Raw genomic sequence first — 16,273 nt, 5'->3', positions numbered from 1 at the left:
TGTCTGTGAGTTTCCAGGTGTTAGAGGGGAGGGTTGAGCTCCGGCTAGTTGCCAGCTAGCTGATGTGCAGGCTGGTGAGTGTGCAGGATGCATGGCGGGTTAGCAGGAGTACAACTGAGAGGAAGCAGACTGAGTGTGAGCAAGCTGGTCGCAGTCTCATGAAGGCGATGTTAGCACCTGTCATGTCGTAGTCATCACCTGTGCCGCTGTGGCAGCTCGCCTGGTCGTCGTCGCACTCGTCCGACGGGGTGATGCTGGGGGCCGTGGTGGTGGGGGGTGAGGTGGGAGCTGAAAGACGAAGAAGAGAGGCAGCGAGCGTTAGAATTTAAATTAAACATGGCGTCTGAACGGTTAGTTTCTTTCTTTATTTTATAAAGAGATAAGAAGCTAATTTATAAGAAAAAAAGCAAAAAAAAAAAAAAAATAGATGTGATAACTCTCACACACCTAAAAGAGCTAAAAAAACTAGATAAAATAATTCTCACATACCTAGAAGAGCTAAATAACTAGATAAGATAACTCTCACACACCTAGAAAAGCTAAAAAAAAAATAGATGTGATAACTCACACACATAAAAGAGCTAAAAAACTAGATAAGCTAACTTTCACTCACCTAAAAGGGCTAAAAAACTAGATAATATAACTCTCTCTCATCTAAAAGAGCTAAAAAACGAGATAAGCTAACTTTCACTCACCTAAAAGAGCTAAAAAACTAGATAAGCTAACTTTCCTCACCTAAAAGGGCTAAAAAACTAGATAATATAACTCTCTCTCATCTAAAAGAGCTAAAAAACTAGATAAGCTAACTTTCACTCACCTAAAAGAGCTAAAAAAAAACTAGATAAGCTAACTTTCACACACCTAAAAGGGCTAAAAAAACTAGATAATATAACTCTCTCTCACCTAAAAGAGCTAAAAAACGAGATAAGCTAACTTTCACACACCTAAAAGAGCTAAAAAAAAAAAAACTAGATAAGATAACTTTCACTCACCTAAAAGAGCTAAAAAACTATATAAGATAACTTTCACACACCTAAAAGAGCTAAAAAAAAACTAGATAAGATAACTTTCACTCACCTAAAAGAGCTAAAAAACTGGATAAGCTAACTTTCACTCACCTAAAAGAGTTAAAAAACTAGATAAGATAACTTTCACTCACCTAAAAGAGCTAAAAAACTAGATGTGATTTATCTCACACACATAAAAGAGCTAAAAAACTAGATAAGCTAACTTTCACTCACCTAAAAGAGCTAAAAAACTGGATAAGCTAACTTTCACTCACCTAAAAGAGTTAAAAAACTAGCTAAGATAACTTTCACACACCTAAAAGAGCTAAAAAACTAGATGTGATTTATCTCACACACATAAAAGAGCTAAAAAACTAGATAAGCTAACTCTCACTCATCTAAAAGAGCTAAAAAAACTAGATAAGATAACTTTCACACACATAAAAGAGCTAAAAAACTGGATAAGATAACTTTCACACACCTAAAAGAGCTAAAAAACTAGATAAGATAACTTTCACACACCTAAAAGTTTGCTGGTTTTAGCTTTGCTTCATAGTTTTTTCTTTTTTTTAATTGTCTTGTCCAGCATTTAAGCAGCAGACTGATGTTCTGGATGCTGTGTTCTGCTGAGCAAATTTATTTTGCCAATGGGAGCTTTCATAGATGTAATGATCCCCTTGTTTTTCTGGATTCTTATTTTATTTTTCTATATGTTTTGTATAATTGTTCAAATTACAGAGTTTATGCGGCTGGACCTGACCGGAGAGGACAGAAGAGAGACAGAAAGAGAACAGAGAAGAAAACAGAGAAAAGAAGAGAAAGATATAAATGCATACACGTATATACACATACATACCCAACTACAGACACACATACACATACACATACACGCATATACACATCTGCACCCACACACGCCGACTCTAGATCCATGGTCCCTGCGGAGAACAGAACCATTGACTGTCCGGAGGACCAGAAACTAGCAAGTTAAATCAGAAAGACAGAAAGAAAGCTACCTGCTGCTAATGAATAGACTAGCTGGATGACTCAGTGACTTTGTCACATGCAGAGTGGAACGTGTTCAGAGAAGAGTGATCATGCCAATGTGACCCCGCCCACCCACGGCTAGTCAGGCCAGAAGCTTTGCTTCATAGTTAAAACAGAAGAGTGAAACAACATGTAAATAGGCCAGATCCTGGCTAACTTTGTGGCCTTCAGCTGTAAACATTCCTCCTTTTATCAAGCTGTGGAGGTGTCTGTGTTAAAATAGAGAGCGGAGGGCAATGCACGGGGCTTCGGTTTCGGGCGGTTGACCGAAACACTTCAGGACGGGCCGTAGGCCGGGCCGCGGTGGCCTGTCATTATGGCTCTGCTTCGCTTGGATGTGTGCAAAGACCAAAATCGAATCCACCATCCTGCGGTCTGAGCGCTTTCTGTGAGCGTTTACGCTGACTGAGTAATGATCGGGCTTTCCCGCTGCAGACAGAGAAAGAAAAAGATGGAGGAGAGAGGTGGAGTGGCGGAGGCAAAGACAGATTGGGGCAAACTGGGTGAAGAATGGTGGCGGGATCCGAATGTGAGTCTGCAAGCCGGAGCTCTCGCTCTCGCTCTCGCTCTCGCTCTCGCTCTCGCTCTCGCTCTCGCCTTCTCTGCCGGATGAAATATGAGGCAGATCAGCCTCTGTCAGATTCAGGGTGGGAGAGGTCAGGGATGGGGTCAGTGCTGCGTCAGGGGAGCCTCTCGCAGAAATGAGGATTCAGCCTTCCTGCTATGCTCCCCACACACACACACACACACACACACACACACACACACACACACACACACACACACAGCAGTGTGTGTGCTGTATACACTTCCCTGTAACCGCATGTTTAGCAAGGTGATCGCGGTTCTGCGTGCAGAGGACTCTGAGTAGGTGTGTGTGTTTGGCATTAACAGTGAAAACAAGCATTATCATCTCTGTGAAGCCCCCGCTGGGAGTCCACCAGGCTGATGAGAGAACGGGCTGCCCTGAAATCCAATATGTAAATCCACTTAGAGGCTCGCCAGCTCCACGCTGACGCTGCTGAGCCGTTTCAGCGCTACGTCAGCTCCGACAGAGTCAGACCTCTCAGGAAGAGAAAACAAAGCGCTTTGCAAGGACCAGGTGGGCTTGCCCTCTGGAAGTGGCGAGCTGTGATGCAACAGGGAGGCGAGACAACTGTTGGACGCTGTGCAGACCCGTCAGGTGTGAATACACGCACTGTGATCTGACTCATTTTACATCAATGCTGAGAGAAAACAGGTTTTTTAGCAGAAGAGGTCAGAGAGGTGTGGACAGAAGGTTTCATTCAGGGTTCAGAAGGTTGAAATGTCACAGAAAGTGATCAAACAAAGAAGAGAAAACGATAAACATTTACGCAGAAATAAGGAAAGTTGTGTTTGGAGGACAATTTCTCTCCTTTAACTCCGTCAGCTCTGCTCTACAGTGATGAAACCAGTTCATCTCTACAACCACAAAGCCTGTTTGGAGGCTTCAGCAGACCTGTTAAGATGTGTAAATATCAGTGTGTTAGTGATAGAGAAAAAAAAACATGCCATAAAGGTTCCAGAATCATGTCTGCCTTTAAAGCAGAAGACCACAAGCCTTGTCCTGGGCATACAGGGATTCCTTCTAATTACCTGAGTCTTTGCTTATATGGTGCGATCCTTAAAGTTTTCACAGTTTTACTTAGAGGAACATTTTTCTGAAACTGTTTCACAACTTTTAGATCCAGTTTGTCTCAGACTGGTGAAGCTCTGTCCATCTGAGAGACTCTGCCTCCCGGAAGTGCTCCTTTTATACCCAGTCAAGGGACTAACCTGTTAACCAGGTAACCTGATTAGTTGTCAAAAGCTCCTCCAGCTGTTTCCAATGACTTTCGCAGCCTTTTGTTTTAACATTTTAGAGTTCAGATTCAAAATTAGCTCATATTTTCCATGAAAGAGTAAAATCTCTCAGCCTCCACAGCTGATTTGTTGTTTACTTTTTATTCTATAAAAAGTCGAAAAGCCTGATTGATTACCTTTATAATGATATAAAAACATATAAGGATGATCTTTCTGTGGAATAAGCATCACAGCTAAACAAGGGAGGTTTGTGCCCAATAAAAATGTCCCATAATCCCCTGCGATATCCTCCTGTTGGTGTTCACAGATCACACAACATCAGCCAAACACAAACTTTCTGTACATGTTTACCTTCAATCTCACAGCCCACAAGCTCCAGCCGCAGACCCATGCCTAAAGGAGAGACCCTCTCTGGATAAATCCTGATGAAGCGGGTCAGCAGGGGCTCCACCGTCCTCAGTTCAGGCGTGTCATAGTTGCTGTTGCCCTCAAATATCTGGCAGGGAAAACACCAGAAGCATGAAACGTTATATTTCTCATCAGGCTCTCTGAGACGCGAACATCATGGCGGGTTAGGTGGGAAGAACACCTTAGATCAGAAGTTTTGGGACACATTCCTATGAAATCTGAGGGAAAACAGTCCGATTACTGAAGAGAAAGGGCGACAGCACAGCTTATCTGTGTGAGGAGAGGGAATAAAACAGCAACACACACACCTCTGCGAGGATCAGGATCAAGCCAGATGATGCAAAGGAGGAAGACGGCGGTGGATTCATGGATGTGATCACCGGAACAATCCTGGTGAGTTTAAGAAGCTGCAGCTTCTTTAGCAAGAGGCGAGAAAGGCGACTCACTATGACAGAGGGATATGGATCCTCCTCTCTGCCTTCATAAATCAAGCATCAGCCCATCTGCAGCAGATTTATGCCCTGTCAGGGACACTTGTAATGGGAATGGGCTGTTGCAGCTCCTCCTGGAGGTGTGTGTGGCTGTGTTTTAGCCACACACACCTCTAAGTTGTGTGTTATTTACTCTCCTGTTTCCCCCAGGCTCCCTCCACTTCGCCTTCCGCTGGGTGGAACCGGCGAATCTGTTCATCCTAACGGAGTCAGAGCAGCTGAAATGGACGCTGTCAGACGTAACACGCTGCTGAAATGTGGCGTGTCAGATATGAGTCTTCATTTAGCCGGGATTTTAAAAACTTTGCCACATTTCCAGCAACATAACAATAATAATAATATTAATAATAATAACATAACAATCAGCTTCTCAGACTCCCCACAAACCAGCAGCGATGTGTCTGTGAGCCGGGCTCTGATTGGTGGAACATGCTGGTCTGTGAGCCGGGCTCTGATTGGTGGAACATGCTGGTCTGTGAGCCGGGCTCTGATTGGTGGAACATGCTGGTCTGTCAGTCGGGCTCTGATTGGTGGAACATGCTGGTCTGTCAGCCGGGCTCTGATTGGTGGAACATGCTGGTCTGTCAGTCGGGCTCTGATTGGTGGAACATGCTGGTCTGTGAGCCGGGCTCTGATTGGTGGAACATGCTGGTCTGTGAGCCGGGCTCTGATTGGTGGAACATGCTGGTCTGTCAGCCGGGCTCTGATTGGTGGAACATGCTGGTCTGTGAGCCGGGCTCTGATTGGTGGAACATGCTGGTCTGTGAGCTGGGCTCTGATTGGTGGAACATGCTGGTCTGTCAGTCGGGCTCTGATTGGTGGAACATGCTGGTCTGTGAGCCGGGCTCTGATTGGTGGAACATGCTGGTCTGTCAGTCGGGCTCTGATTGGTGGAACATGCTGGTCTGTCAGTCGGGCTCTGATTGGTGGAACATGCTGGTCTGTGAGCTGGGCTCTGATTGGTGGAACATGCTGGTCTGTGAGCTGGGCTCTGATTGGTGGAACATGCTGGTCTGTCAGTCGGGCTCTGATTGGTGGAACATGCTGGTCTGTGAGCCGGGCTCTGATTGGTGGAACATGCTGGTCTGTGAGCCGGGCTCTGATTGGTGGAACATGCTGGTCTGTGAGCTGGGCTCTGATTGGTGGAACATGCTGGTCTGTCAGCCGGGCTCTGATTGGTGGAACATGCTGGTCTGTGAGCCGGGCTCTGATTGGTGGAACATGCTGGTCTGTGAGCCGGGCTCTGATTGGTGGAACATGCTGGTCTGTGAGCCGGGCTCTGATTGGTGGAACATGCTGGTCTGTGAGCTGGGCTCTGATTGGTGGAACATGCTGGTCTGTCAGTCGGGCTCTGATTGGTGGAACATGCTGGTCTGTGAGCCGGGCTCTGATTGGTGGAACATGCTGGTCTGTGAGCCGGGCTCTGATTGGTGGAACATGCTGGTCTGTGAGCTGGGCTCTGATTGGTGGAACATGCTGGTCTGTCAGCCGGGCTCTGATTGGTGGAACATGCTGGTCTGTGAGCCGGGCTCTGATTGGTGGAACATGCTGGTCTGTGAGCCGGGCTCTGATTGGTGGAACATGCTGGTCTGTGAGCTGGGCTCTGATTGGTGGAACATGCTGGTCTGTGAGCCGGGCTCTGATTGGTGGAACATGCTTGTCTGTCATTCAGCATTAAAAACTAAAATGAAACAAAAGATCAAATTTAACGTTAAATGTTTAAAAAGGAAAATAAGTTTAGGCCAGTGTGTGTGTGCAACCTGTTTAGGCCAGTGTGTGTGTGTGTGTGCAACCTGTTTAGGCCGGTGTGTGTGTGCAACCTGTTTAGGCCAGTGTGTGTGTGTGTGTGTGTGTGTGCAACCTGTTTAGGCTGGTGTGTGTGTGCAACCTGTTTAGGCCAGTGTGTGTGTGTGTGTGCAACATGTTTAGGCCGGTGTGTGTGTGCAACCTGTTTAGGCCAGTGTGTGTGTGCAACCTGTTTAGGCCAGTGTGTGTGTGCAACCTGTTTAGGCCAGTGTGTGTGTGCAACCTGTTTAGGCCAGTGTGTGTGTGCAACCTGTTTAGGCCAGTGTGTGTGCAACCTGTTTAGGCCAGTGTGTGTGTGCAACCTGTTTAGGCCAGTGTGTGTGTGCAACCTGTTTAGGCCAGTGTGTGTGTGCAACCTGTTTAGGCCAGCGTCTATGTGCAACCTGTTTAGGCCAGTGTGTGTGTGCAACCTGTTTAGGCCAGCGTCTGTGTGCAACCTGTTTAGGCCAGTGTGTGTGTGCAACCTGTTTAGGCCAGCGTCTGTGTGCAACATGTTTAGGCCAGTGTGTGTGTGTGCAACCTGTTTAGGCCAGCGTCTATGTGCAACCTGTTTAGGCCAGTGTGTGTGTGCAACCTGTTTAGGCCAGCGTCTATGTGCAACCTGTTTAGGCCAGTGTGTGTGTGCAACCTGTTTAGGCCAGCGTCTGTGTGCAACATGTTTAGGCCAGTGTGTGTGTGTGCAGCCTGTTTAGGCCAGCGTCTGTGTGCAACATGTTTAGGCCAGTGTGTGTGCAACCTGTTTAGGCCGGTGTGTGTGTGTGCAACCTGTGTGAGCCGGTGGGTGTGTGCAACCTGTGTGTGTGCAGAGTTCTTTAGTAAAATCCTGTTTCAGGACGGAAACGGAGTCTCACCTTTGGCTTGTTTGCGTTGGCGTCGTGCACCATCCTCCAGTCGGAGCCGTTGTTGCTGTATCCGAGGCGGAACTTCCGAATGAAGACCTTGTTCTCGCGAAGCTTCCCTCCCTGGATGATCAACCCCTTCACCAGCTTCTCCTCGCCCAGATCCACCTGCAGCCATTCGCTGGTGAAGGGCTGTGGCTGCGGCTGCAGCGTCCAGCCCGTCCTACTGGTCAGCAGCCGGGCGTTCTCCGGCACCCAGCTCCGGTCCGTATGGGAGGATGAGGTGATCTGGTTGTCTGTGATCAGACCCGACACCATTCCCAGCATTCCTGAACACGGATACTCTGAGACAAAGCAGACAAACGCATAGATCAACAACCTGATACCGGAGCATAAAGCTGACTTTGAGGTTGCTTCAAGGCCAAACGAGAAGATGGAGGACCGATTCCTCTCAGCTCTGTGATCTCCTGCTTTGCCTCGTCTCTCTGCAGATCTGGTGCGTGCATACTAATTCTCCTGCCTGAAGCTGTTGTCTCCAGGCAGCCAATTAAAAGCCTCCCCCCGGTTGGAGCTTGCGCCTCCTGCTTTCTGGGAGCCCTTGTTCTTTTCATCCCGTCTATCCTCACACACAAAAGCCCTTTCTCTTTGTGTTTTATCTGCTGCACTCATCGACCGCCCTCCTTCTGCTGCACAGCTGTCCACATCTGTGGGACCACATTTTGCAACTTTCTTCCTCCCCCGTCATTCTTCTTCTCTGATCTAGCTCTTTGAACGCGACTCCAGCGTGTTCCCACCTTTTCTTCTGGGTGCCGTCCCGCTCACACGAGGAGTAATGCGACCATTTTAACCCGATTCTCAGTCTAACACGACGTACAAGGCTGAAATCCTGCATCTTAGTTCCTTTAATCCCAAAACACCGGATCAGAACTGAGATATGGCATGTCCTGTGTGTGTGTGTGTGTGTGTGTGTGTGTGTGTGTGTGAAACACTGCATTCCACCCTGCAGCAGGCTGGATCCGGGAAGGTGTGCAGAACCATCTTCTTTCGGACGTCCTCTGAGACGACTCTGGTCCTCCATCACACACGGACCACATGCAGGCGGACGCAGGAGCTCCGTTTCAGCCGTTCCTCGCAGGCCTGTAGCGGACGCCTTTGAAGTGGGATGATGCATGTGTTTGAAAGCGAGTGTGTGAGTGTGTGTGTGAGGGACAGGAGGAGGAGACTGATGTCAGCGAACTCCCGCATCATCTGGAGGAGCTAATGGACTTCAGCTGCGAGGGACGGCGAGCTCGGAGACGGAGACCACACGGTCCAGGAGAGGGTTTGAGGTCTGCGGCGTATTTACAAACAGCTGGGCGGAGCTTCACCTCGTCTTAGTAACGAACAGTTATCTCAGCGGGCACGCGGCCGCGAGGATTTATAGAGCAAATATGTCCGCCGTTTCCTCTGAAGCAAAACGCTGCTGAACCAGATGTAAACATCTGGAGAGGTACAAGTATCTGTAGAAGTACTAGTATCTGTAGAGGTACTAGTATCTGTAGAGGTACAAGTATCTGTAGAGGTACTAGTATCTGTAGAGGTACAAGTATCTGTAGAAGTACTAGTATCTGTAGAAGTACTAGTATCTGTAGAGGTACTAGTATCTGTAGAGGTACAAGTATCTGTAGAAGTACTAGTATCTGTAGAGGTACTAGTATCTGTAGAGGTACAAGTATCTGTAGAAGTACTAGTATCTGTAGAGGTACTAGTATCTGTAGAAGTACAAGTATCTGTAGAAGTACTAGTATCTGTAGAAGTACAAGTATCTGTAGAAGTACTAGTATCTGTAGAAGTACAAGTATCTGTAGAAGTACTAGTATCTGTAGAGGTACTAGTATCTGTAGAAATACTAGTATCTGTAAAAATACGAGTATCTGTAGAGGTACAAATATCTGTAGAGGTACTAGTATCTGTAGAGGTACTAGTATCTGTAGAAGTACTAGTATCTGTAGAAGTACTAATATCTGTAGAGGTACTAGTATCTGTAGAGGTACTAGTATCTGTAGAAGTACTAGTATCTGTAGAAGTACTAATATCTGTAGAGGTACTAGTATCTGTAGAAGTACTAGTATCTGTAGAAGTACTAATATCTGTACAGGTACTAGTATCTGTAGAAGTACTATTATCTGTAGAGGTACTAGTATCTGTAGAAGTACTAATATCTGTAGAAGTACTAGTATCTGTAGAGGTACAAGTATCTGTAGAAGTACTAGTATCTGTAGAAGTACTAATATCTGTAGAAGTACTAATATCTGTAGAGGTACTAGTATCTGTAGAAGTACTAATATCTGTAGAGGTACTAGTATCTGTAGAAGTACTAATATCTGTAGAAGTACTAATATCTGTAGAGGTACTAATATCTGTAGAAGTACTAACATCTGTAGAAGTACTAATATCTGTAGAGGTACTAGTATCTGTAGAAGTACTAATATCTGTAGAGGTACTAGTATCTGTAGAAGTACTAGTATCTGTAGAAGTACAAGTATCTGTAGAAGTACTAGTATCTGTAGAGGTACTAGTATCTGTAGAGGTACTAATATCTGTAGAGGTACTAGTATCTGTAGAAGTACTAACATCTGTAGAAGTACTAATATCTGTATAGGTACTAGTATCTGTAGAAGTACTAATATCTGTAGAAGTACTAGTATCTGTAGAAGTACTAATATCTGTAGAGGTACAAGTATCTGTAGAAGTACTAATATCTGTAGAAGTACTAACATCTGTAGAGGTACAAGTATCTGTAGAAGTACTAATATCTGTAGAGGTACAAGTATCTGTAGAAGTACTAATATCTGTAGAAGTACTAGTATCTGTAGAAGTACTAATATCTGTAGAAGTACTAGTATCTGTAGAAATACTAATATCTGTAGAGGTACTAGTATCTGTAGAAGTACTAATATCTGTAGAGGTACAAGTATCTGTAGAAGTACTAATATCTGTAGAAGTACTAGTATCTGTAGAAGTACTAATATCTGTAGAGGTACCAGTATCTGTAGAAGTACTAATATCTGTAGAGGTACTAGTATCTGTAGAAGTACTAATATCTGTAGAGGTACAAGTATCTGTAGAAGTACTAGTATCTGTATAAGTACTAATATCTGTAGAAGTACTAGTATCTGTAGAAGTACTAATATCTGTAGAGGTACCAGTATCTGTAGAAGTACTAATATATGTAGAGGTACTAGTATCTGTAGAAGTACTAATATCTGTAGAGGTACTAGTATCTGTAGAAGTACTAATATCTGTAGAGGTACAAGTATCTGTAGAAGTACTAGTATCTGTATAAGTACTAATATCTGTAGAGGTACTAGTATCTGTAGAAGTACTAGTATCTGTAGAAGTACAAGTATCTGTAGAGGTACTAGTATCTGTAGAAGTAATAGTATCTGTAGAAGTACTAACATCTGTAGAGGTACTAATATCTGTAGAAGTACTAATATCTGCAGAAGTACTAATATCTGTAGAGGTACTAGTATCTGTAGAAGTACTAGTATCTGTAGAAGTACTAATATCTGTAGAGGTGCTAGTATCTGTAGAAGTACTAATATCTGTAGAAGTACTAGTATCTGTAGAGGTACAAGTATCTGTAGAAGTACTAATATCTGTAGAAGTACTAATATCTGTAGAGGTACTAGTATCTGTAGAAGTACTAATATCTGTAGAAGTACTAATATCTGTAGAGGTACTAGTATCTGTAGAAGTACTAGTATCTGTAGAGGTACTAATATCTGTAGAGGTACTAATATCTGTAGAAGTACTAATATCTGTAGAGGTACTAGTATCTGTAGAAGTACTAATATCTGTAGAGGTACTAGTATCTGTAGAAGTACAAGTATCTGTAGAAGTACTAGTATCTGTAGAGGTACTAGTATCTGTAGAAGTACTAATATCTGTAGAAGTACTAGTATCTGTAGAGGTACTAATATCTGTAGAGGTACTAGTATCTGTAGAAGTACTAACATCTGTAGAAGTACTAATATCTGTAGAGGTACTAGTATCTGTAGAAGTACTAATATCTGTAGAGGTACTAGTATCTGTAGAAGTACTAATATCTGTAGAGGTACTAGTATCTGTAGAAGTACTAATATCTGTAGAGGTACAAGTATCTGTAGAAGTACTAGTATCTGTATAAGTACTAATATCTGTAGAGGTACTAGTATCTGTAGAAGTACTAGTATCTGTAGAAGTACAAGTATCTGTAGAGGTACTAGTATCTGTAGAAGTACTAACATCTGTAGAGGTACTAGTATCTGTAGAAGTACTAATATCTGTAGAAGTACTAATATCTGTATAAGTACTAATATCTGTAGAGGTACTAGTATCTGTAGAAGTACTAGTATCTGTAGAAGTACAAGTATCTGTAGAGGTACTAGTATCTGTAGAAGTACTAACATCTGTAGAGGTACTAGTATCTGTAGAAGTACTAATATCTGTAGAAGTACTAATATCTGCAGAAGTACTAATATCTGTAGAGGTACTAGTATCTGTAGAAGTACTAGTATCTGTAGAAGTACTAATATCTGTAGAGGTACCAGTATCTGTAGAAGTACTAATATCTGTAGAAGTACTAATATCTGTAGAAGTACTAATATCTGTAGAAGTACTAGTATCTGTAGAAGTACTAATATCTGTAGAGGTACAAGTATCTGTAGAAGTACTAATATCTGTAGAAGTACTAGTATCTGTAGAAGTACTAACATCTGTAGAGGTACAAGTATCTGTAGAAGTACTAATATCTGTAGAGGTACAAGTATCTGTAGAAGTACTAATATCTGTAGAAGTACTAGTATCTGTAGAAGTACTAATATCTGTAGAAGTACTAGTATCTGTAGAAGTACTAATATCTGTAGAGGTACAAGTATCTGTAGAAGTACCAATATCTGTAGAAGTACTAGTATCTGTAGAAGTACTAACATCTGTAGAAGTACAAGTATCTGTAGAAGTACTAATATCTGTAGAGGTACAAGTATCTGTAGAAGTACCAATATCTGTAGAAGTACTAGTATCTGTAGAAGTACTAACATCTGTAGAAGTACAAGTATCTGTAGAAGTACTAATATCTGTAGAAGTACTAGTATCTGTAGAGGTACTAATATCTGTAGAGGTACCAGTATCTGTAGAAGTACTAGTATCTGTAACATGTCCTCATTTACTTTACACATTACCAGGAATACTTTACTCCTTCTAGGACTACTTTACCTTTTCCTGACATTACTTTACTATTTCCGAGAATAACTTTACTCCTTCTAGGACTACTTTACCTTTTCCTGACATTACTTCACTATTTCCGAGAATAACTTTACTCCTTCTTACGATTACTTTACTACTTATAGGATTACTTTACTCCGTCTAGAATTACTTTACTTCTTCATCAGATTACTTTACGCAATCCGAAGATTACTTTCCTCCTACCTAGTATTACTTTACTCCTTCCTAGGATTACTTTACTTTTTCCTAGTATTGCTTTAGTCCTTCATAAGATTACTTTACCTCTTCCTGATATTACTTCACTATGTCCTTGTATTACTTTACTCCTTCTAGGATTATTTTACTCTTTCCTAACATTACTTTACTTCTTCCTAGTATTACTTTACTCTTTACTCGGATTATTTTACTCCTTCGAGGATTAATTTACTCCTTCCTAGGATTACTTACTTCTTCCTAGTATTACTTAACTCTTTACTAGGATTATTTTACTCCTTCCTATGATTACTTACTTCTTCCTAGGATTACTTTACTTATTCCTATGATTACATTACTCCTTTCGAGGATTAATTTACTCCTTCCTATGATTACTTACTTCTTCCTAGGATTACTTTACTTATTCCTATGATTACATTACTCCTTCGAGGATTAATTTACTCCTTCCTATGATTACTTACTTCTTCCTAGGATTACTTTACTTATTCCTATGATTACATTACTCCTTCGAGGATTAACTTACTCCTTCCTAGGATTACTTTACTCCTTCCTAGGATTACTTTATTTGTTGTAGGATTACTTTACTCCTTTTTAAAATTACTTTACTCCTTCCTAGGATTACTTTATTTGTTGTAGGATTACTTTACTCCTTCCTAGGATTACTTTATTTGTTGTAGGATTACTTTACTCCTTTCTAAAATTACTTTACTCCTTCCTAGGATTACTTTATTTGTTGTAGGATTACTTTACTCCTTTCTAAAATTACTTCACTCCTTCCTAGGATTACTTTACTAATTTCCAGGAGTATTTTACACATTTCCAGATGAACTGAGCTGCTTTTATCTGGTTTGTATTGAATATAGCGTGGTTCTCCTGAATGAAGAGATAACGTGTACATTTTTACATGTGTGTTACCGTGTTCCAGATGAATTTACTTTGACACAGTAAGACACATGTTGATTCTGACATATATGTAATAATCCCACATGTCTCTGCGTTCTGTAGAGACCAGGATGATACATACAGTTCTGGTAGTTGTGTTGCTTTGGGAGGAGTTGACAGTCATGTCGCTCTGCTTCGTTTGCTTTGCAGCACTTTCTCTGAGATGCACTAAAAAAATCAATTTGTATTTTATTTTGTAGTTTTTCTATTTAACTCAAACAGTGTGAGTCAGAAAACCTCCTCTCTGTCCCGGACGGCTGGTAGCACGCATGCAGAGCAGTTGGCAGCGTCTTCAGAGCCCCAGCGGTGCTGACGTCATGGCGCAGTCCTGTGGTAACGCCCACCCTGTGATGTGTTTATGCTCTGCATAGCGGTCTGATTATGTGCCCCAAACACACGCCCCAGCTGTAACCCCGATGTACCCACAATGCCCTCGGCTATTACACCAACAGAGCATAAAAAAGAGGAAAACTTTACATATGAGAGTATTTAACAAGGCGGAGAGGGGCTGCTTTATTTTTGGCAGCCTTTGATATGCTAAAAACCATCTCAGACAAGCACTAATTATAATTCAATGCACATATTGATAATCCCACAGAGATGAAGACAGACGTGCTCCAACCATCACCGCTCGGCGTGGCTGAGGAGGGGGGGGGGGCACGTCCAGCCTCTGCCCTCCAGATGTTTACTTCATTCATTTTGAATGAGATACATGCAAACATGAACGGCTAGTCCTGGCTGGTGCGCCACTTTTCTCCAGGAGGATTCTCGCTGAAACGGCGTCTCATTTCGCCCCCCCCCCCCCCGGTGGTTTGGGAACCACCAGAAAACAGCAAACACAACAGTCAACCAGCTCATTACTGAACGCTGCTGCAGGAACTAACCTGATATCTTACAGCCGTACACCTCGAAGCGCAGCGCGATGCCGGTTTCCCAGGTAACGGGACGGATCCGGACGAAGCGCGTCAGCGTAGGTTTGGGCAGCAGGGTCCTGGTGATGTCGGTGGGGTTGGTGTTGCCTTGGAATACCTGCGACAGTGTCAGAGAGGAGAAAAGGTGGATCATTTGGCTGCATGTTGCGGGGAAAGCTGGCGCTGCGTGGACGACACACCACCAGACTGGCTCCAGATGCCCTTTCTCCGTCCTCTATCCCGGCTTTACCGCAGTATCTGCTGAGAGGTCAGAGATGTCACTGCTCCCTGGGGACAGTTTACTAGCACCAAGGGAAGAGGCCCACTTCCCGTCCAAACAACTGCCTGCAGTTTGTCACGCTGAACCTCAGAAGTGACCACACGACCTCCTGACTGAGCAGTTACGGAGCAAAGCAGGATGGACAGACGGAAAGATGGCTGCTGGTGGAGCTAACACACCACCAGACTGATCTGCGAGGTCGCGCTAACCCTTCCGTAACACCTATCAGCTACGTCACTAAGGGACCCATCTCCAAAGCCATCCACTCTCTTAAATGTCACGCAGAGCCTCCTCTCCACTGGCTGGCTGTAAAGTGGCTTCTCCATGGCTGCGCTAAGATGGCAAACTGCAGGCTCAGCATGTAGCAAATGGTGCCCTTCCACACAAAAGCACTTTAGAGGCTGGAAAAACACAAGGCGGGTTTGTGGCGGCACCCTTAAGCTGCCACTTTACAGAAGGAACAGTGTGCTCTGGAGAGAACGTAGAGTCAGGCCTGGAGGCCTGGCTGGATGAGGAGAAATATATGCTTTCTTTTTTATCTAAAAACATGTTGCAGTAAACACACACGAGGCTTCGCTCGACTCCAGCTGGACAAAGCCTGGTTATCACGCTCCGGTCAAGCATCCCTCCATCTTCCTCCTCCTCCAGCAGCTGGACGCCCTCCTTCATGTCCGTCCATACAAAGCAGCTCCTCCTCGCTTGTCAGCCAGGACGGTGAGCTGCTTCGCTTCTGTAGCTTCTGTAAGAGGCGGTGTGTGTGTTTATTATAACACAGATCAAAGTGGGAAACTTTGCTGTGGGGCCAGAGCAGAAAGTCGGGTTTTTCCCTTTCTGATGACCTCCGAGGCAACGAGGTCGCCTACGAGTCAGCTGACTGAGATCAAATAACGGGATATTCCAAGTGGAGACACGGTATCTGTTACGTAATCTATCCATCCATCTATCCATCTATCTACCTATCCATACATCCATCCATCCATCCATCCATCTATCTACCTATCCATACATCCATCTACCTATCCATACATCCATCTACCTATCCATACATCCATCCATCCATCCATCCATCTATCTACCTATCCATACATCCATCTACCTATCCATACATCCATCTACCTATCCATACATCCATCTACCTATCTATCTATCTATCTATCTATCTATCTATCTATCTATCTATCTATCTATCTATCCATCCATCCATCTACCTATCCATACATCCATCTACCTATCCATACATCCATCTACCTATCCATAC

General features: G+C 43.6%; 1 protein-coding gene across 2 annotated transcripts in view; it reads right to left on the bottom strand.

The window, feature by feature from the left end:
• The window catches only part of nrp1a (neuropilin 1a), an 82,865-nt gene that overhangs the window by 10,220 nt on the left and 56,372 nt on the right, over positions 1 to 16,273 (bottom strand). Inside the window, exons 9-12 of one of the 2 annotated variants that reach the window (XM_079259481.1) lie at positions 14,709 to 14,853; positions 7,435 to 7,766; positions 4,230 to 4,374; positions 178 to 288 (exon numbers count right to left, since the gene is read on the bottom strand). In XM_079259481.1, coding sequence (XP_079115607.1) covers positions 178 to 288; positions 4,230 to 4,374; positions 7,435 to 7,766; positions 14,709 to 14,853 — 733 coding nt within the window. The remainder of the gene's footprint in view (positions 1 to 177; positions 289 to 4,229; positions 4,375 to 7,434; positions 7,767 to 14,708; positions 14,854 to 16,273) is intronic. The other variant, XM_079259482.1, reaches the window with a different exon arrangement.

This window comes from Telmatherina bonti (assembly GCF_933228915.1).
Source record: "Telmatherina bonti genome assembly, chromosome: 20".
Classification (NCBI taxonomy): Eukaryota; Metazoa; Chordata; class Actinopteri; order Atheriniformes; family Telmatherinidae; genus Telmatherina; species Telmatherina bonti.
This window is presented reverse-complemented; position numbering and strand designations above follow the sequence as displayed.